This window comes from Physella acuta, unplaced genomic scaffold, assembly GCF_028476545.2.
Source record: "Physella acuta isolate Inbredline_101_S28 unplaced genomic scaffold, ASM2847654v3 ptg001157l, whole genome shotgun sequence".
NCBI classification, from domain to species: Eukaryota; Metazoa; Mollusca; class Gastropoda; family Physidae; genus Physella; species Physella acuta.
Window position 1 is genome coordinate 541,391 of NW_026732674.1, and position 21,207 is coordinate 562,597.

General features: G+C 36.3%; 1 protein-coding gene across 4 annotated transcripts in view; it reads right to left on the minus strand.

Annotated features, from left to right (window-relative positions):
• The window catches only part of LOC131956524 (proto-oncogene tyrosine-protein kinase ROS), a 68,456-nt gene that overhangs the window by 11,836 nt on the left and 35,413 nt on the right, over positions 1–21,207 (minus strand). For 3 of the 4 annotated variants that reach the window (XM_059321021.1, XM_059321018.1, XM_059321022.1), the window contains 25 exons: positions 18,264–18,351; positions 17,511–17,669; positions 16,810–16,950; positions 14,212–14,334; positions 10,961–10,999; positions 9,408–9,586; positions 8,491–8,585; positions 7,663–7,954; positions 7,264–7,408; positions 6,924–7,016; positions 6,532–6,738; positions 6,084–6,188; positions 5,709–5,881; positions 5,119–5,340; positions 4,859–4,962; positions 4,625–4,773; positions 4,107–4,267; positions 3,619–3,748; positions 2,942–3,192; positions 2,738–2,801; positions 1,965–2,167; positions 1,360–1,538; positions 836–1,122; positions 344–514; positions 25–233 (listed from right to left, as the gene is read on the minus strand). In XM_059321021.1, the coding sequence (XP_059177004.1) occupies positions 25–233; positions 344–514; positions 836–1,122; positions 1,360–1,538; positions 1,965–2,167; positions 2,738–2,801; positions 2,942–3,192; positions 3,619–3,748; positions 4,107–4,267; positions 4,625–4,773; positions 4,859–4,962; positions 5,119–5,340; positions 5,709–5,881; positions 6,084–6,188; positions 6,532–6,738; positions 6,924–7,016; positions 7,264–7,408; positions 7,663–7,954; positions 8,491–8,585; positions 9,408–9,586; positions 10,961–10,999; positions 14,212–14,334; positions 16,810–16,950; positions 17,511–17,669; positions 18,264–18,351 (3,969 nt within the window). The remainder of the gene's footprint in view (positions 1–24; positions 234–343; positions 515–835; positions 1,123–1,359; positions 1,539–1,964; positions 2,168–2,737; positions 2,802–2,941; positions 3,193–3,618; positions 3,749–4,106; positions 4,268–4,624; positions 4,774–4,858; positions 4,963–5,118; positions 5,341–5,708; positions 5,882–6,083; positions 6,189–6,531; positions 6,739–6,923; positions 7,017–7,263; positions 7,409–7,662; positions 7,955–8,490; positions 8,586–9,407; positions 9,587–10,960; positions 11,000–14,211; positions 14,335–16,809; positions 16,951–17,510; positions 17,670–18,263; positions 18,352–21,207) is intronic. The other variant, XM_059321019.1, reaches the window with a different exon arrangement.

Here is a 21,207-nt window from a genome sequence, read left to right on the forward strand (position 1 = left end):
GCAGAAATCAATAAAAAGGGCTACCTTTTGAAGGCAATTTGGATCAGTCTGACAGTATTCTCCTCCTGATTTAGCGGTGACTTTTCTGTAGGAGATGGTGTAATTGTCTTGTGGTGCACTGATGCTCCGGCACTCCTCCTGTCTTCTCAAGGGAAATAAAGCAAGTGTGATCCAACTGTCGCCCACTTTCTGTACTGTGTAGTTGTAAGCCCCTGGCTCCAAACACTGTAAATCTTTTTTTAAAAAAAAAATTATAATTTATTTTAATGACAATTGATTTAGAAGAATTCTGTGATAATTTTAAAAGTAGTTACATGCTTATGAGAAAATAAAATGTAATCACCAGGTAAGGGCTGGAGATGAGATCCGTATGTTTTGATGTCAAGAACGTCACTCAACTCCTTTTTGATAAGGCCTTGACCAGATATTTTATTCACACTGTAAAGTTTTCCTTCAGAATTGTTGTACCAGCTGACGCGGAGGTGATCGATGGCTAACAAGTTTGGGGGAAAACCTGCCAACAAAAATTAAATTTTCAGACACTGAAGTTAATATGCAATCATCAAAAGTTGATAAGTTTGGGGGAAATCTTGCAAACAAAAATTAACACATTTTCAAGCACTAAAGTTAATATGCAATCATCAAAAGTTAACAAGCTTGTGGCAAATCCTACAAAATAAACTTATTCTAACAACCAAATTTAAATGAACAATTCCTTTTACTCAAATATATCTTTTTAGTGGCTATTGAATAGGGAAAATTGTACTTGTCTTAGTTTCATAGTTGTTTACATAAAACTGAAAAAAAAAATATGAGGAAAACATGTTGTACATACCAAAGTTATTAGTATATGTAGCCTGAAGAATTTTGTTGCATTGACAACCAGCAGCATCAGATATGTAGAGTGCACCTGCAGCGCTGTCCACAAAAGCTAATTCTGTCTGTCCTTCATTCCTTGCATAGGCCAGAGTTGGCGCTATCTTAAAACTTGGAGAGCAGTTGCATGTCTTGTTTCTGGCGTATGCATTTGAACCAAGGACGGTGCTCACCTCCTTACTGATAACATTTGCAGAGTTGATCTGAGTTTCTCCAGTGCTTGTTATCTCAGTCCAAAAAATGGTACTAGAATTTGTAAATAGAATAAAATACAATGTAAAATGCAAGAATAAAAATTGAAAAACAAACGCCCCAGTAAGGTTTTTAAAGACATCATATAGATTCACTTATCATGTATTATTCTGGCAAACACGATTCAAGTATTTCTTTTAAAAAATAATGTTATATACAAATTTAAACATTTAAGTAATGTCATAAGAATTATAAACAAAAGTCAGTAACAAAAAGACGTTAGCTACAAACCTGCTGTAAGGATCAACGACAATACTTGAGATCCGACCAGGTCGAGTCAAGAAGTCTTCACAGGAATTTCTTTCAATATCGTACTGTTTTATGCTGGTCAACTTTGAGTCAATTATGTATAGAGTTCGGCTGATCCAATCTATTGTTAGTTTTTTCCCAGGACAGTTTAATGGCTTCTCCTGCATGAAAGATAATTGCTACTTTTTAACTATTACAAATGTGGGGAGTTTCATCCAGAAAATGGAACTTTTAAAATTTTTGTTTATAAATTAGAAAAATCAACTTGAACACAACTCATACAATGTTCATTAAACTAAAATAAAACATAGTAAAATAACGCAATGAGACTTAAAAAAAACGTTTATAGAAATAAAAAAAATCAAGCTAGATATTACTTATCTTTAATCACCACCAGGAAATATATTATTAATCAGTTAACAACATAAACAAAATGAACATAAAAAAATAACTATAATTGCAGATTCAAATCAATTAAGAAATATATTTCTATAACTTCAGAAGTAGCATACTCTAAAGTAAATGTCCACATACAGTATAAGAATAGATGCTCAGGTTTTTACAAAAACCCTGGCCTGTGTTCATACCTTGGGGTCAGTTAATGAAGTGGTCATGAACAGCTGGTTGAGCTTGTCCAACCAGAAGAGGCTGGTGTCATCTTGACTCAGGTAAGTGATAGCTTGAGCTCGCCCGTCATTCAAGAGGTTGCTGGAGTTGAACTCACCAACCATCTCCAGTAGGGACAGAGAGCTTTTGGAGGCAACCATTAAAGTTGGGATGGGACTCAAAGCTGTAGAAAAAAACATTTTAACGGTAAAAAAATGTATGTTTTTCATTGTTTAAAAGTAGGAACATACTCTGATTCAATATACCAAAAAAATCATGGCTTTATAAGATTAAGAATTACACATGAAGTGTGTGAACATTTCATCGTAGGTGAACTATCATGATGACTACAAAGCTTTTATACAGAATGAATGAAAATGGTAGCTGCAATGAGGTATATATGGGTTGACGAGGCCTAGTGGTAGAGTGCTAGACAGCTAACCCGAAAGTCTCGAGTTTGAATCTGCGTTAAATTCAGTAAAATGTCACTAAGTCTATCCAGCTCTGACTCACAATAGGAAAAGTTAAGGAAGGTTCAAAAAGGGAACTTAAGAGGTATATGAAATAATTATTAATAAAAACAGAACAATGGCAAGTACAAGGAACACTGTGATGTTAAACAGCACAACAGTGTGGTGTAGTTACAAGACTAAGCAAAAAGGATAATAGTGACACAATTTTAGACATAGCTTAACAGTGACAATTTGTCTTCTCTCTAGGCTATAACTTTCATGAAAAGACAACAAATATTTACCATCAATGACAACTGTTTTTGTAGCAGATTCAGGGCCACATCCAACTTCAGTGCATGCAATCACCTAAACAAAATTTTACACTTATAGAAAAAGGAAGATCCTTATATAGACTAGACTTAAATGTTGTCTTAATTAAATGTTTAATTTTGCAAATACTAAAGGTATGTAAAATTTTTGTATTTTAAATGTGTTCGTAAACTGACCTTGAAGTTATAAACTTGACCTTTGACTAGAGAGGTGAGTACAAAATTCCTAGCAGTGCCATTGACCGTGACATTCGTTGGCCTTGGGTCAATGCCCTTCCCCATCCAGTAAAACACGTAGTGGTGGCTTATGATACCATTGGTCACTGTAGGGGTGGCCCAGCGAAAATCAGCAGCCAGCGCAGGCTGGGAGGAGGGATTGTTTTTATGTCGAATGATGTAAACCTCTGGCAGGCCAGGCGCTGATGGCTCTGTACAAAAAAAAATGCGAATCAACATCTTGATCTACACATAACACATAGATATAGACATATGCACAAAAATTGTGAATTAAGATCTAAATCTATACATATATACAGAGCTAGATACAAAAACAAAAAATGTGAATCAACATCTTGATCTACATGTAACAAAAAATATGAACCAAGACCTAAATCTATACACATATACAGAGCTAGATACAAAAACAAAAAAATGTGAGTCAACATCTTGATCTATACATAACACATAGAGATAGACACAAAAAAGTGAATAATATACTGATTTACTCAAATACATTAGAAATATAAATGTACAATAAATGTGAATCAAAATCTTGGTCTATGCACAAAGAACTAAACACGACATAGAGAGACTTACTATACAAGATAACAATATAACAAAGCCATAAGACTTACTTGACATTGGTGATCTTATAGTGACCTTTGTTGGGTCAGCATAACCCCAGAAGGTGTATGGTTGAATGGAGACAATGAGCTGAGTGAAGGGAGATAATCCTAAAACCTCACACCAATGTTTACTTGTGGTCTGTAATACATGAGAGAAAAATAGGCTGTTATAATTGACTACAATTACATTTCTTTAATTATATAAGCTAAACTATGTTAACTAAACTAAACTCATTTTAAAGCCCACATGTCACTAAACCAACATCCCCAAAACTAAGTTTTTGGAAATGAAAAATTGTCAACATTCAAAAGTGAATTACAAATACATTATATAACATTAAAAACTAACTGCAAGTTTTATTCCGATAGAATCATTCTAAAAATAGCTTTAATAATATGTGTGAATCGAGGATTAACATCACTGCAACTATAATTAATTCCCATTACAACTATAATGTGAATGTTTGACAACAAATTTTAATACAGGCTGCACCTACCGTGGCTTGTCGGGTATTTCCATGTTCAATAAAAATTTTATAAAAAATAGTTCCATGGTTGACCCCTGTAGATCTGGACCAGGTCAGGTTAAACCTGGATGATTCCCCTTGGGTGCGAATATCCTCTGAGCGGATTGGATTAGGGATGACATCTTTTTTCACTGCACAAAAAAAATAGATTTTTTACTAAGTAAGAATAAAGTTTGAGGTAAATATAAAGCTCCTGATGGTCCCGCCTGTTTCTGTAAGGTGATAATCAGCGGTTAGAACTATGCACAGCCGCCTTTACTTTCCTTAACCTAAGTCAGGTAACCATCAGAGCTGGATGGACTCAGAATGTTCTACCGACTTGAATCCAGATTAAAACTAGGGACCTTTGCATTAGCAATCACATGCTCTATTCGTCTACAACGCCGTAAGAATTAATATAATCAAAATAAAAATATTGCATTCTGCAACTTATGTTTTGTTTCATGGATGAACACGAAAACTATTTTTTTAAATATATTTCAACAAACCTGTTGTTCTATTTATTATGGTAAAAGATGTGATGTTTTCCTTGAGACTGACAGTTGAAGAAAAATTACAGTTGACATCTCCGACCATTAAAGAGTTCTTTTCTGACAGCCAAAATAAACGATTTGAAAAGTATTGCAGGCCAGATGTGCTGAAACAAAGAATATGTTTTGAAGCAATTGAAAATATAATATACATTCAATAAAATGAAATAAAAATAGGATAAAAATAAATACCTTGAAATGCTTCTGAAATCTCCAATTTTTTCAACTCCTGCTGACACATTTAACTGTGTCCTATAAATACTCTGCATGTCATAGCCTTTAACATACCAGTAGACCTAAGGATGGGTAATTTTTATTTAGATAACTCTGATGAATACAAATAAGACAGCTGGTTAGATTGCCAAATACTTTAATTAGATAAAAAGAGTCCTAGAAATAAAATGCACAGGAATATGTTAAATTAAGAAGCTCTAATAATATTTTAATGTTACCTTTCCGGAGTTGTCATCTAAGGTCAAACTGACCACATTTCGTCCACCAAAATACGGCAGCGTAAATAATTCCTTGTGGTCATCACCATTTAGGTATGAAGATTCAACAGAGTGCATTGTGGCCCAGTACAGCCTCCCTGCTATTGCATCAATGGCCAGATCACGAGCAGCTGTGCGGCGGACTAGTTCAATGTTAATACCATTCAGGTCAGAGCGGTAGATCTGTAAATTTATGTAACATGGACTTTGTCAATTTCAACACTTTCTTCATTGATACATTAACTTGTGTAGTAAGACCAACATTAAATACAAATTTCTCTTATACCTCTATGTATCTAGTGAAAAAAATCTGTGTTAATTATTTAAACACTATGGAAAAGAGGGAACTTTGTTTACATTCTACTCAGAGAAAATACACATGCTCTTTAATACATGTAACTGCAATCTTTAATAATAATCCATAACCTAAACATATTTTTTAGACATTACCAGTACCCTAACTCTAAACTGTTTTTTTTGTCTCATTTAAGTAACAAAAATAATCCTATTAGATTAACTATGATACAGAAGTAACAAAGAAATAGAATTACAGCAATTTGTCTTGGATCTGACCAGTAAACTTTGTTGCCTAGCCAGTCATAGGCCGTGCAGAATGCTGTGATACTGTCTTTTACGCTACGCTTTTGCTTGCTGGTCTGATTGTAGAATGACAAGTTGCCTTTGTCTGTTACCCATAATATGATATCATTGTACCATATGATATCTGGACCAGAAAAAAATGTCACATTAATTAAATGTTTATCGCAGCATATGAATCAATTTAAAAAAAATATTATGCATAAAAATGTGTAATTGGACTTAAGCTATATCATTATTAATTAATTAATTCAAATTGTTCTAAGGATAAAATAATGAACTTAAAACAGTCACTTATTTTGTTTTAGTAAAAAAATGTCTGGATTTACCAATGGGTTTAGATAAAAAGTTAACAATAGCTTTTTCAGAACTGTCAGTTAAATTGTTTTGAAGAATTTTGCCATCTGCTATCCCCAACAAGACAGTGAGGTCATCTAAAAATAAAGAAACAAGTCAGACACTGAAAATACCTCAAACAAACAGAAGGATTTACTTTTGTGATTTATTTCAGTATTATTTCCATGTTCAATTAAATCAGCTTGAATTTTGTAATCTCTAAATCTTAAGCTTCATAGACAATTAACTGGATGACTTTAAGAGGTAATAATAAATATTGTGACTGAGTATTAACTCATTTTATATTTAAATAATTAATTACTCTTTTAGCAAATAAAAACTAAATAAAATACTTTATAAAAAATATATTCCATAAAATCTAAATCTAAATATTATAACAAGAAAATAACTATGACCATAGAGTGAAAAAAATGTGCCAACCTTTTAAAAGGGTAGTGCCAACAAAAATTTGAGACCAGGGTCCATCTGTCTTCTGTGTCTTTGCCCTCACTCTGATACTGTACTCAGAGTTTGGCTGCAAGTTGTCAACAATCAGCTCCTGCTGTGTTACATTATATGGTCGGCCAGTTTTCTCCCCTTTTTTAAGGATATCAACTTCATATGTCCAGTTGGACCATGCTCCTGAACCTGGTTTTATACAAAAAGTCAAGTTTGATCATTTAAATATTAAAACTTACTTGAATTTAACAGTAATTACAAAAAGTTGAATCAGGTAATGCATTTTATGTTCATAATTCTGTGTGGAAGTGGGGAGCAGGATAAACTTGCAAAATTAACAACAAAAAGGCATTTAAAAAATATTTACTGTATACCTTGATACTGAAGTAGTGGTGGAGGATTCCATCTAATGACAACACGATTCATCGAAAATAAAGCCTCTAGGTTGTCAGGAGCACTAGAAGGAACTGTGAATACAAAAATTTCACAGAATGATAGCTCCAGACAGTAAAGGGTTAATATTTCAACAATCAGTCAAAATACTTTTTAAAAAGGTAAATATATGTTGCTTGAACACAAATATATTTAATTTCAACCCTCTTAATATTAGTCCAAAGATAAACATAAACCAATGACTCTAAACTGCACTGAATCTCTTTGCTGATAAAATGCAGCAAATGTAAGAAGCTGTGGAGAAGATAATTGAACATTTACCTGGTGTTGGTTGGGCACTTGGGTGGAAGACATTGATACCAGCAAATGGAGGCCCAAAGCAAAGGAGTTCATTGTGATAGTAGACCTTGCTAGGATCCTTGCTCTCTTCATAAAACATTTTTGTTTGGTTGGTCCATATAAATGTCTGCCAAAAATTAAATTTATTAATATCTTTTTTTGTGTGACTTCTAAGCAAGAAATTTTCAACCTTACCCCCTAACATTTACATGTGTAGATATATATCTAAATTTTTCCACATAACTCCAAACTGCTCACTAAGAATAATACTTCTTAAAAACAAACTTGAAACTAAATGAAAATAAATTGCAAAAACCAGTGTTCATAGAATAAATAGATAATAAGTTGGTTGAAAATGGCCAACCTAGTTTCATAGATTACCTGGTTGAAAATAACCATGCTAGTGACGTTATGGAATTTGGAGGCAACAATCTTCTCCCTCACTACTTGCTTGTTGGAACCATCCAAGAATGTACTCATCATTTTACCATTGTTGACCACATACAAGTGGACATTGCTGATGTCAATGATGTAGGTGTAGAGGTCATTGACAGAAAGCACAAACTTGGCTCTGTCCAATGACAGAGGCTGGCGAAAAGTCATGTGACTGCCTTGCAGGTCACTTAAGTTAAACCTGTACAGGCCTTGGCCGACTATGATCAGGTAGAAGAACCTGGAAAAGTTAAATTGGCTCAGTAATTAGAGGGCCAACAATAAGGTCAGTGTTGAGGTTCAGTAATTAGAGGGTCAGTGTTGAGGTTCAGTAATTAGAGGGTCAACAAAAAGAAGGTCAGTGTTGAGGTTCAGTAATTAGAGGTTCAGTGTTGAGGTTCAGTAATTAGAGGTTCAGTGTTGAGGTTCAGTAATTAGAAGATCAGTGTTAAGGCTCATTAAATGGAGGCTTTCATTGATGTTAGTAATGAGAGGGGTCACTATTAAAAGTAGGCTTATTAATATTAAAAATTAAAGAATGTGAAATGCTTGTGATAAATGAGAGCTATATGGGGAAGAAATGAAGTTGAGATAACTCACAGAGTGAGTGTGGAATAGATATGAATTAGACAGCTGAGAGAGAGACTGACAAGATTAAGACAGCTGAGAGAGAGAGAGAGAAAGAGAGGGGGGGGGTGATTAAAACAGCATAAGAAAATAAAGTGAAGGGTGACAGATGAGAGTTTATAGACAAGACAGACAAAGCTGAAAGCTTACCCATTCACTGGGTCCACCTTGATGTCTACAGCAGTACTGACCAATCCTTGGATGACCACAAAACACAGATCTTTAAACAGCGGACAACTGTAGATCTACAAGCATCAAGAGAAAAAAAATGAAACAGATGAAACACAATATAAGATACAAATTACACATCAACAGCACTCACTGCAATATAACATAAAAATGTAACACTGCGCAACAAGGTACTAGTTCACAACCTGCTGGATGAGATCGTGATATACTACTACAATGTACTTGTTTATACCACTACAAAGCTATGGCATGTACTTCTATTTATTTGTCAATATAGATTTTAAAATAGATCATGATGTAAGCCTTGGGTCTAGGACATTACCCTCTCAATTACCCCCCCCCCCCCACTTCACAGGTAATATCCCCAATCCACAAACCTATCCCTAATCCTAACTCTATCACTATTAGGTATAGGGTCACTTACTTATTGACTAGTTTTTTTAGACAGGAGAAGGGTAATGTAAAGGGGGTTAATGTCCTGCTTCTGTAGGACTGTACAAGATTAAGGTTCATAAAATGGCAGAACTAGGTCCTAGGATACAGCTATAGAGCAATACATTATATAAACCTGCTTTGTTATATACTAGTACAAATTCTAGTTCAGTATGCATTCTGTTGAAGCAATGACACTAAGTCACACCTAATTGTATCAGGATTTTATTCTGATGTGGATGTAAATGTAATGATGCAAGTACAAACATCAAGTTATAATCTGTCAAGTAACTTCATTACAGTTATAAAAATATATTAAAAGTATTTTCTTGATGCCTTTAGAAAGCTCTGCTTCACCATAACAAAAGCCACCCAAGCAAATATCTATCACCCTATGATACTTTTAAAAAGAATCAATGAAACACATATACATAATAGCTCTGTACCTTATCCTCACTGGCAACATAGACTCTGTCAGACAACCAATCCAGAGTGATGGCCCCTGGGGCTGGGATGCTTGGATAGTGATTAGTTCTGTTTGTTTCGCTGGTCAAGTTTACCAGAGTTACAGTTCCTGCGCTGTCAGAAACTAGCAGGAGATTTTGGGACACATGCACGGCTATATCTGTTTTAAAAGGTCAAAGTTAATTCTGTTATAAAAAAATATCTAGGTGACAGAGAAAAAAGTGAAAGTAAAAATGAATACACAATAACAATTTTTAACCTGATAATGAAACAAGAGATCTGTAAAAAAAATAAATGACAGCAAGAGTGACTTAAACTAAATATATATTACTGCTAAAAGTTATACAAATGCTATAAAACTTGAATGTCAAGTCTAGCTACGCTAAATGACCTCAGTGTACAAAATAAAAAAAACACACATGTCAAGTAGAAAATGTTATGTAATTTATCTGTCTAGGAAATGTTATGTAACTTAAATGTCAGTAAATGTTACGTAATTTATTTGCCAAGTCACAAATGATTTGTAACTTCTGAAAAAAAAATTCTGACAACTATTTTGTGGTTTATTTTAACATTTGTTAAGTTATTTCCAAAGAAACGGTTAACTAAGTTTCTGAAGGGAGGCAACCTTGTTGACAAGAAACAAACATGCAAAAACTTTTTTTTTCTTTTTTGGTTTTCTTTTTTTTTGTGTACTTCACTACATACAGTTATACAGAAGCCCACACAGCTATAGATCTGAATTTTACAAAACTGTAACTATAGTTCCCAAAACACAAAACAATTTTTAAAGAGAAAATGGACACAATAGCCAGCTAAAATTGAACAGTTAAAGGATAGCTTAGGGAATTGACAGCATCGTTAGGTATTGGTAAGAAACTAGACAGTTCACACTAAATAGTAAAAGAAGGTATGCAAATTAATGTAGCGGTGATAAGAAATAGATCTAATCTAGATCTATTTGAGCCTAACTAAATGTAATAAAATACTGTGTGTAGTGAAAGCTTAAAAATGAAATTAATTATTATTTTATTTTATAAGGGACATGTTGATTATTTAAGCTGATTGATTGAATATTGATTATTAATGATTTAAGTTTTTAAATAAAATAAAAAATAAAATAATAAAATAATTAAAGTGACTATCATGCAAGTCAAATGTAAAAAAAAAAAAGATTTACAAAATTTCCAACTAAATTTCGGTACATTCAACAATATATAAATTATAAACATATTTTTGTCTGCCAATATCCTAAGTCTGCACGCCCTTAACTTATTAAAATTGACAATCAGTCACATGATCGGTCAATCAGAGATTGGCATACAACAGTTGGTTTTTAAAAAAATAATACAACAGAAATCACTTTCCAGTTTGGTTATTTTTTGTTCTGTACATAAAATTAAAGAGACAAATAGTTCGTCAGAAACCTGACCAAATCAACCAGGCAAAAATGAAAAACTCAAAATTTTAGTGGCACTACAAACAATAGGGTTCAAAGGTCAAAACAACATCAAAATGCAATGACAGTCATTACCTTTGACCTCGCCGTTACTAATAAGATAAATCTCGACTCCTTGGTTTATAGAAAAAGAAAAGTGTCAAGTTAGAATTTTGAAATGCTGATTTGATGAATATTTTAGTGGACAATTATTGGAACGATAGTAGACATCAAGTTTGAAGTTTGAATGAACACCTGATGAAAGGCGGAAGTGAACATTACGAAAGAGTACAATGTGGCAACAACTTTAGTAAAATGAGACCCAAATTTAAATTAAATAAAAATATATTATTTTGGTTTCGCTGCCTGTTTCCTGTAGAGTTAAACAACCTGTTCAACAAAATCTGGAGGTAGCCAAAACATGGACATGTGGCATATGGCATTGTTTTGACAATTAAATGATAGCATACAGTTTTCGTATTTAACCTCAGCGCTGAAAATAAGACACGTAGAGTAGATAAATATAGATAAATAATTAAGACGAAGAATGAACAGCAGAGCGCAGCTGGATTAGAAACCACGACTCCCTTCGGTAGATATTCGACGAAGATGACCTGTAAACACGTTTTCTACGCTGGGTCACATGGCCCTAGTCTCAACGAAGAATGACTAAGGCGGGGTAACCTTTGAACTCGACCAACGCCCCGCGATCCGTTCTTGAACACACAACAACAATACACTCTTGCACCACAGTGCGAATTGATAAGACAAAGAAGGCTGGAAGAACACATCATGAATCATATGTGCTTCATAGCTGCTTAGGGTCATGAAATTCTCTTTTATGCCATTTTGGAGGCATGGGTGGGTTACGCTTGCGTGGGGTATAGCAAGAAAGATGGTAGCAGTGAATAATATAAATATGATATACCAATGCATAGTAAGAAAGATGGTAGCAGTGAATAATATAAATATGATATACCAATGCATTTTTATACATTTTTATACGTTACAGTTATATTTTATAAGTATAAGTCATATTTTAAAATTACGAAGGGCTCGTTCCTGCGAACCTGTCATTCTCCCTTACCCTTTCCAATCCTCCAATGTTAAGCGAATACTGATTTTTATATTACCATGAATTATCAATATTTTCTCGCCAAATCTGGTCAAACATTAATAAGAAAGATTGCGTTTTTATTTTTATTTTAGTGTGAATTTATTCCAAGATTTCCGCGTGGTCAAGGCCAGCATTCTGATGTTATGTTAAAACGTGGTCAGTGTACATGACGCATGTAATCTGCATAATTTTTCGATTAATAACTTAACCCCTTTTCGCTTAATTGTGTATTGTTCGCCCAGTGCCTTGTCCGTGTAATCGGAATCTTGATTGAAAAATTAGTGCAGCCACAGTTTAAAGTGGGCACTAGACGAATAGCCAGTGTATTAAATGAGGGGGTTGGAGCGGCTGGACAAATAGCCGATGTACTGTTAAGGGGGGGGGGGGGTATCAAATAGCCGACGTACTGTTAAGGGGGGGGGGTATCAAATAGCCGATGTACTGTTAAGGGGGGGGGTATCAAATAAGCGATGTACTATTGTTATGTTATCGAGATGAGACCAGACAATAGCTAAATATATTAAGGACGGGGCCTAAACAAATAGTCAATATAGGAGGGGCGGGAAGGGGGGGGGGTTAGATAAACAGACGACGTACTTAGGAAAGGTTGAATAAATTGGCAAAAAAAAAGTGCGTGGCTAGGAGCATTTTGGCTAAAATAATTTTTTTACAGCTTCTAGAGTAGAATCTGTGAAACAGTTTTAATGACAAGATCTTCTTAACTTTAATATTTGTTGGTGCATGTACAGACGAGTTCTGGCACCTGGGTCTGGTTCGATTATGTTGTATCTGTTTGCCTTACACCGTCAACATAACCAACACAAAAAGCCACCATCTCATCAATTCACCTATTTTGTTTTAAAAAGGTAAATTATAGGGTTTAGGGAGCGAGTAAAATGGGGTAATATACTAATACTAATATGGCATCTGCGAATCGGTCTACGACAATGCCCAAAAGACACTTGCCCGAAGGTCGTCTGCTAAAGAGCCGTATGCTCAACTGGGACAAATGTCAGAAAACAAATTGTCCGAATGGACAATTAGCCTGAAAATGGCGATTGTCTGAAATCTAATTGTCCCAATGGAACAGTGATTCACTTAAAAAAAAAAAAAACAGAATCTCCTCTTGGAGTTCAAACTCCCTGATTTACACGATATAGTCAAAGCTTCGCATTAAAATAGAAGTGATGCTTTACAATTCGCGACTTGCATTAGCCCGCGCTATTCTTTAGCACTAAACTTGTCTGCGTTTTAAGCGGATTGTAAACTGCTGGAGTAGACGTTAGAACTGTTTTTTTTTTTCTTGATTATGGCTAATTAATTTTAACTAATCATAATTTTAAAGCATTTATCTTATCGCTTCTGGTATGTGTTTTCAATTTTAAAGTAGCTTTCTACACGAAGAATAGATTTTTATATATTTTATACCGGTTAAAGTCTATTGTTTCATTGACTCTACTCGAATCGTGTATCCGCTAGAGACACTGAACCGGATATGTCGTGTCTCTATACTACTCACTCTATAGTATAGTTTAACATTAAAAAAATCTTGAATAGTCAGAGATCCTAATGAAATGATATTCAAATAATGAAAGATCTGGCAAAGTGAACGAAACAATTGGCTATAGCCGGAAATCAGTGTAAAAACTTTTTTTTTTTAAATCTGGATAGCCAGGGACTAGGCAGATGTGGTCAAAGATTTCTTCAGATAATTAGAGCATCAAATTACCAAAGCTCTGACTAAAATAGTCAAAGATCTGTCCCAGTCAAAGATCTGCACCAGTCAAAGATCTGCCCTAATCAGAGATCTGCCCTAATCAGAGATCTGCCCTAATCAGAAATCTGCCTAATCAGAGATCTGCCCTAATCAGAGATCTGCCCTAATCAGAAATCTGCCCTAATCAGAGAGAGATCTGCCCTAATCAGAGATCGTGAATTTGATAAGAATCAGGGAGCTGTATTAGGGACCTCAATCGAAGGCATGTTTATCACGTTTAGTGCGTGTGCATATATGTGTCCGTGCTTTTATATGTGTGAGTGTATGTGCGTATGCATAATGTATATATAGGCCTATATTTGTACATATATGCCTATGTATATATATGTGTGCGTATGTGTGTGTCTCTGTAGATATGTGTGTATACATATGTATGTGTTTGTGTGTATTTATGCATTTGTATGCGTATATGAGTCTGTATGAGCGTGTCCAATCTTATTTTAAAGTACTCACCTTTAATAGTTCCGTTTATAGACCCGATGCAATATTCCCAGTCAGATTTGATTTCCAGCAAATTTTTTTTGATGACTTTATTCCCAGATCCCAGGATTAAATATGGCGTCTCATGCTCAGACACTAGACGGGGTTAAAAAAAATATTGAAAGGGAAATTATTTTAAAACAAATCCTTTACACAGATTTGGTTTGACGTTAGACGATTGATTCTACAGAAGAAATTTGAATCTGTAAAAAATTTGATTTAAAAAAAAAAGATATTTGATTATCTTGAACTCAAGCGCGTAATTAAAGCTGACACGATATATTCATCTCATTTTCACGTAAGATATATTCTTATATCCCACAATTAATAGGACCATAATTTTGTGTCCATCATTTCCCGCCACAACTTTTCTTAACTTGATCTGGCCTTATTTTCATATATAAACTCACACGCAAGCAAGCAAAAACACAGACATTAGTAAACCTACTCCGGTCACCACCAAGCAACCATCCATGATAGGAACACATTAAAAAAAAGAGACGTTATCAAGTTTCTTCTGACATTTTCCATTAAACAAATAGTGGCGTGCGAAGAAACATTTTTTCTGGCCCACCGACATAGTCTTTAATCAGCGCGTCGGTTCACATGACTACGGCAGATTGGCCACATTGGAAGTAAGGATAACAAAATAACATGACAGCTAGGCCACAATGCCAGCATGGGCATCATGACAGCTGGGCCAGAGGCGTAGCGATGGGGGGGGGGGGGGGCGAGGGGGGTACAAATGCCCCCGGACACCGATCCTAGGAGCGTCAAAATAAGCTAATTTTAGCTGCTATTTTGAATTATAAATATACAAAATATATTGGGGGGAGGGGGGGGGTGCCAAATTGAAAGTTTGTCCCCGGGCGCCCGGAGGGGTCGCTACGCATATGAGCTGGGCCAACATGACAGCTAGGCTAATAAGACATTTAGGCCACCAGCAGCAAGGCCAACGTGATAGCTACAAGGCCAACACGATAGGTAGGCCATCCAACACAACAGAAAGGCTAACACGACAGTTACGCCACAATAGCAGCTGGACCAACATGATATCCAGCACCCCCCAACATGACATCTACAGTAGCATAAGCGTTCATAAACAATGCTGTACACTTTAAGTACTTGTTAGACCGATTTCATAAATGACGTTACGCGGCCCTCCCCTTTCAAATCTCGACCCTCCCTTAATACTGGCCATATAAAGTATAACGGGAAAAATAATTCGAATTAATCATACCATCATGTCCAGGCCGTCTTGCCCTGGGTGGAAGGTTAGGTTATCTATACATGTTAGAGACGGCTAAATCGTGATTCCACTCTAGGCTGTTGAATTCAGAGCTACGCCGACGGTCTAATGTATTAGCATTTACTAACTTGGTTGTGAAAAACCTGAGACTTATCGTCAAATTTTTAGTTGGTTTATTATTGACAGGCTTATTGTCGCAAGACATGTTGAGGTAAATATACATAATTGAAACCATGTATTTATAATATAGGCTAGAAATAGATGTTTTCCGGATTGTACTCAACACCCCCGCTATCATCCACTGGCTAAGATGCAACGTTTTTTTTAATATAAAAAAAGAACATTAGGCTATCTATGTGTCAGTTTAGGGTGAGTACATGGTCGACCCCGCTTGATTGAAACCTCTGGCATAACGCACGCACGTGTAGTGCAGCGACAAACACTCGCCTAGGGGGGGAGGGTGCCTTAGACTTTGACGTCCGAATATGTTGGTTTAGATTCCATTTAGTCGGACTCATCATATTTCTATAGTTTAAAAAAAATTACCCAGCTGAAGCTTACTCTGGTAGACATTTTACCTAAAACCTAACCTTAACCCTAACATGTGATAAGTCAGTATTCCTGACACGTGGGCGGGTTACGACTCTCGCCACGCTAAGATAACGAGAGTTCTGACACGGCAGTGGCAGCACTCTTTTAGCTGAAGCCGTTAGTGGAGGTTTGAGCAGTCTAAAGATAAAACTAATGTCGTCAGTGGAGGCTTGAGCAGTCTAAAAATAAAACTTATGTCGTCAGTGGAGGCTTTAGTAGTAACAGCAGTCTAAAAATAAAACTAATATCGTCAGTGGAGGTTTGGGTAGTCCAGCAGTCTAAAAATAAAACTTATGTCGTCAGTGGAGGTTTGGGTAGTAACAGTCAGCAGTCTAAAAATGAAACTATTGTCGTAGGTGGAGGTTTGGGCAGTAACAGCAATCTAAAAATAAAACTAATATCGTCAGTGGAGGTTTGGGTAGTCCAGCAGTCTAAAGATAAAACTTATGTCGTCAGTGGAGGTTTGGGTAGTAACAGTCAGCAGTCTAAAAATGAAACTATTGTCGTAGGTGGAGGTTTGGGCAGTAACAGCAGTCTAAAAATAAAACAAATGTCAGTGTAGGTTTGCACAGTAACAGTCAGCAGTCTAAAAATAAAACTAATGTCGTAAGCGGAGGTTTGGGCAGTAACAACAAGATGTCGGTATGTTGAGGTTTGAGCAGTATCAGCAGTCTAAAATGAATATATTGCAGTAAGCTGATGCTAGGATAATTAAGCTGAACAGAACTCACAATTTCCCAGGCTTGGTGTCGTGATGTTCTGGCTGTCACGTGGACCCTCCCCCTCAGCGTTGAAGGCCGAGACGGAGATGGTGTAACTTTGGGAGGGCTGAAGTTGGCTCAGGAGCCAGGTGGTCACGTTCACTGGGATCTCTGGCAGGGTGAAACAGGATCATGTTAGATGGTACGTGAACTCACCCTCACGAGAGGGCAGAGGAGTAGCGAGAGAGGGGGAAGGGGGCGGGGTGGTACATATGTCCCCGGGCGACGACCTTAGGGGGCGCCAAAATGGGTTGGAAAAACAAATTAAAATCTGATTTTAGCTGCAGTTTTGCATTATAAATATAACAAATATATGGGAGGGGGGTGCAATTGAAAATTGAAAGGTTGTTCCCGGGCGCCGGGAAGGATCGCTACGCCTCTGCGAGAGGGGTTGTGGAAGTTGTATCTATTCAACGAAATCCCAAGCTTGCTTTGTTTTAAATTATAGTAATTAGTGAAAACTTTATCAGAAGAGAAAGTGCTTTCAGACCTTGCAAAGAGAAGTTACATACTGACTTCTAGAAGAAGTAGAGAAACTAGTACTGACCACTAGAGACGAAATAAATAAACACATACTATTCACTCGATGAGGAAAGAGAAATTCGTATTGATTACTAGAGGAAAAAGAAACTGTTATTGACCACGGGAGGAAAAAGCAACTCGGTACTGACCAATGGTTGTAGGCTTGAGGCTGGAATGATTGCTAGGTTGGACGTAAATTCGGTAGCTCAGCAGCTTGCCATTAGTGAAGGGGGGCGGAGACCAGGTGAGCGAGATGACCCGTGGGGCAGGGGCCAGCAGGGAGGTTATTCTTGGTGATGTTGATGGCACTGTAAGAAAAATTGCACAAGATAATATTAATTAGGAATTCGTCAACGAAAAACAAAAATTGAAATGATATTTGACGTTTGCTTGAAATTTTTACTTGAATAAACATGAAACATTTTGTAAGCAGAAAAAGCAGTAAAATATTGCGGCAAACAAATGGGGCGCCTATAAATGACTACATCATTTTAGCTATCCTTTCCCCTATCCATTATCGTCACACGTTGTCACAGTAACAACAAACAAAAAACCCAATCATAACCCTTCTATGAAGACGAAAAAAATGTTACCTAACACATGCTCTAAAACAACTACAATTCTGAATAGTAGGTTTATTATTTATTGATTTCTTAATTGATTTTTTAAATTATAAATTAAAAATAAAGGCTTGGCCACGTTTTTGAGTGTCTCCCCCCCCCCCCTCCCCCTTGTCACAAAAATCTGAGTTCTCTTCCCACTAGGTGTGTGGCGTAACTTAGGCGACCCTTAGACAAACAAAAATTGTGTACAAGCCACAGATCTCAACAACGTCAATATAAGTATACAAGTCGGGCAACAAAATTTTCCCAACTAGGAGTCAGCAAAAAAGTTTCCCTTACCTCCGTTAGCTTGGGTTGTGATCTCTGCAGTTTCTGTCGTGTACAGGATGTGATCAGGTAGTGACGTCAGCAGCACCAGAACTTTAAACTGAAAAAAAAAACACTTCAAAAGTTATCTCTAAACTGGAAAATATACTTGAAAAGTTATCATCAAATTGAAAACGATAGTAAATACTATCACTCCACTGAAAATGAACTAAAATCTTATCATTAAATTGTAATAAAGACTAAAAAAAAAACTACGCACAATTGTAAAAGATACAAAAAAACTACTACAAAATTGTAATTTTTTTAACTACACGTCAACACCAGATGTTTATAAATAGTCAAAATTTAACTCCACTACTGCAAATATGTATATTTAGGGCCTTCAGTTGTGTAGATAAACACAGTTGCGTTGATTTCGGAACCCTGACCACCCCCTCCCACCCTCTCCACACTACACATCACTCACCCCCTACTCTATATATTAAGAAAACGAAATGCCTCAAGGGGCTAAACAACACAAACCACGCCCACATTTACGACATCGATGCCGTCTTTGTTATCTCCTACTAAGTACTTTTTTATACAGCTACTGCTCCCCAATGCATCGCTGTCATACGTCCATATACTCACGACAAAAAATAAGCTAAGGACACGAATGATTGTGTATTAATTCTTGAAAGAAAAGCACAATAAATAAAGCCTGGCCAACTAGGTGCACTAGAAACGATCTGTTACAGACGAAGGGGCTTAGAAACGACGCATCAAAGATTTGTTTTTAAAGGGGAAAAAAAAACTAAACACTCCCTTCACCCCCTTCCCTCCCCCACCCCTAACTAACCTCCAATATGGACACACGTGTGTACAAGTTTTAGGTTCGTCTAGTTTAGCACTGGAAAATGTACCCAGTGGGTTATGTGGTAACTTGTCTTTCGTTTTAAGCAACTGTAACGGGTTTTTTTGTTTGGGTTCGTCCATCTATAACGTCCACACAATCAATCGGGTAGGAGAGGAGAGACAAAAGTCTTGAGTATCGGGTACATGTAAGTGGGGGGGGGGGGGGATATAAAAATGGACGTGTGTGTAGACTTAGAAAAATGGCGGGGGAGGGATTTAAATTTCCAATCTTTGTAGACGTTAGATTGGATGTCATCTAAACAGTGTTTCTTCCAGACTTTTTTCTCCGGGGGGGCACTTGAAATCTTCGGGGGGGGCGGTAAACTTTCTTCGGGGGGGGGGGGGCGGACACTGTTAAAAGTATATATTTTCTATATAAATTATATAAATTTCTTTTCGTTCGGGGGGGCGGTAAAAAATTTTCGGGGGGGCTTCGCCCCCCCGAAGAGATGCCTGGAAGAAACTCTGCATCTAAATAAAGCCGCGAGTTCCACCACCGCACACACGACAACACCATTAGAACATGTTGATAACAACAGCAGAACCGTCAGCAGCCTCTCTACTCTGGGTTTCCGGGGCATTGATGTTCATCCTTTTTATCGCTAACATCTTTCACTTGTATCAATAGCCCGTGCCTTGTGTTCAGTATTTTTCTGGTTTAGGAAATTCTAAATGCAGACTTAAGTAACTTGCTCGGTTGTTTTCTTAGAAATCCGATTGGTCGGTAGTTTCCGGACAACTTCGGCATCCACTAATCAAATAGGTCGGTCGTTTCCGTATAACTTCGGCATCCACTAATCCAAAAGGTTGGTATTTTCCGTATAACTACGGCATCCAATCCAAAAGTGTCAAATCATATCCAGATACCTCCAAAGCCAACATTTTGTAGGCCTCGGTCGAACGTTGATCGCACTAAAATAAACAGTTTGTAGAATACTGTCATCCTATGATTGCCTCACTGAGCTAGTTAATTTCATGGGTCACAAAAGTCGAATAAAACTTTCTTTACCTCCGGCTTTGTCAGACCGATAACAACAATTTCAAACAAAACCTAGCCCTTCATTGTGATGTTGAAACATGTTATGTTAAGCGTTGCATGTTTGTTATCTTTTATCTACTGACAACTTCTGCCGAAAAAAACCGACGAAACGGGAAACCATTTTTGTTTTCCTAATTTCGTTTTGAAAATTAGAGAATTTTAATCTGATGGCCAATTTACAGTGTTGTGTAGAAGATAATGTAGATTATTTTTTTTTTACTGCAAGCGAGGAACGCTTTAAAGATCTTTCGATTCGATTCCCCGACAAAAAAGTTTTCACCAGACGAATCCAATATTTTAAAAACTCACTTCAAGACACCCGACACATTCTAGTTTAAAAACTCAGATCGAGGCTGGGGACACACTTAACAGTTTTAAAACTCAGAACGAGGCAATCTCAATAATATACAGCTGTGTAGCGAGTCATTTCGAAGAAAAGGATAAATTATCCGGTGGTTTCAATAGCACATTTAAAGGGTGAAGACTCGATTTTACCACTCGGCCACTTCATGTATATTTACATAGTATTTACATAGAAAACTAAATGTTAAGACAATGCTACAGTTTAAAAAAAAATATACTTGTTCCAAATCTAACTTGATTCAATATATTTAGGCATATATACTATAACAAATACTATTAGTTTCGAAACAAAATATGCATTGACATTTTGAAAAAAAATCTCCTAAAAAAAATGAAACAAATTTCACGATTCAATGTCAGCATTAAGCAGGGGACGTAACTTTGTGTCCAATAAAAGGGTTCTGCCGGTAGTTGAACAAAATTACTGTCAATTTAATTGGCGTCCAAATTGGCATGGGAAATAGCTCTGGAACCGCGGCCAACATTTCCGATATTTTTTATTATAAATTAGATTTTATTATAAATTTTTATACAGGAAAATACAAAGCCATGATATCAGCTATCGTGCTCAGATAACCCTAGGCAATTGTATTAGTGTTTTCACAGTAATCATAGAGCATATTTGTGGAGGCACAGTGGCATTGCACTGGACGTAGACAC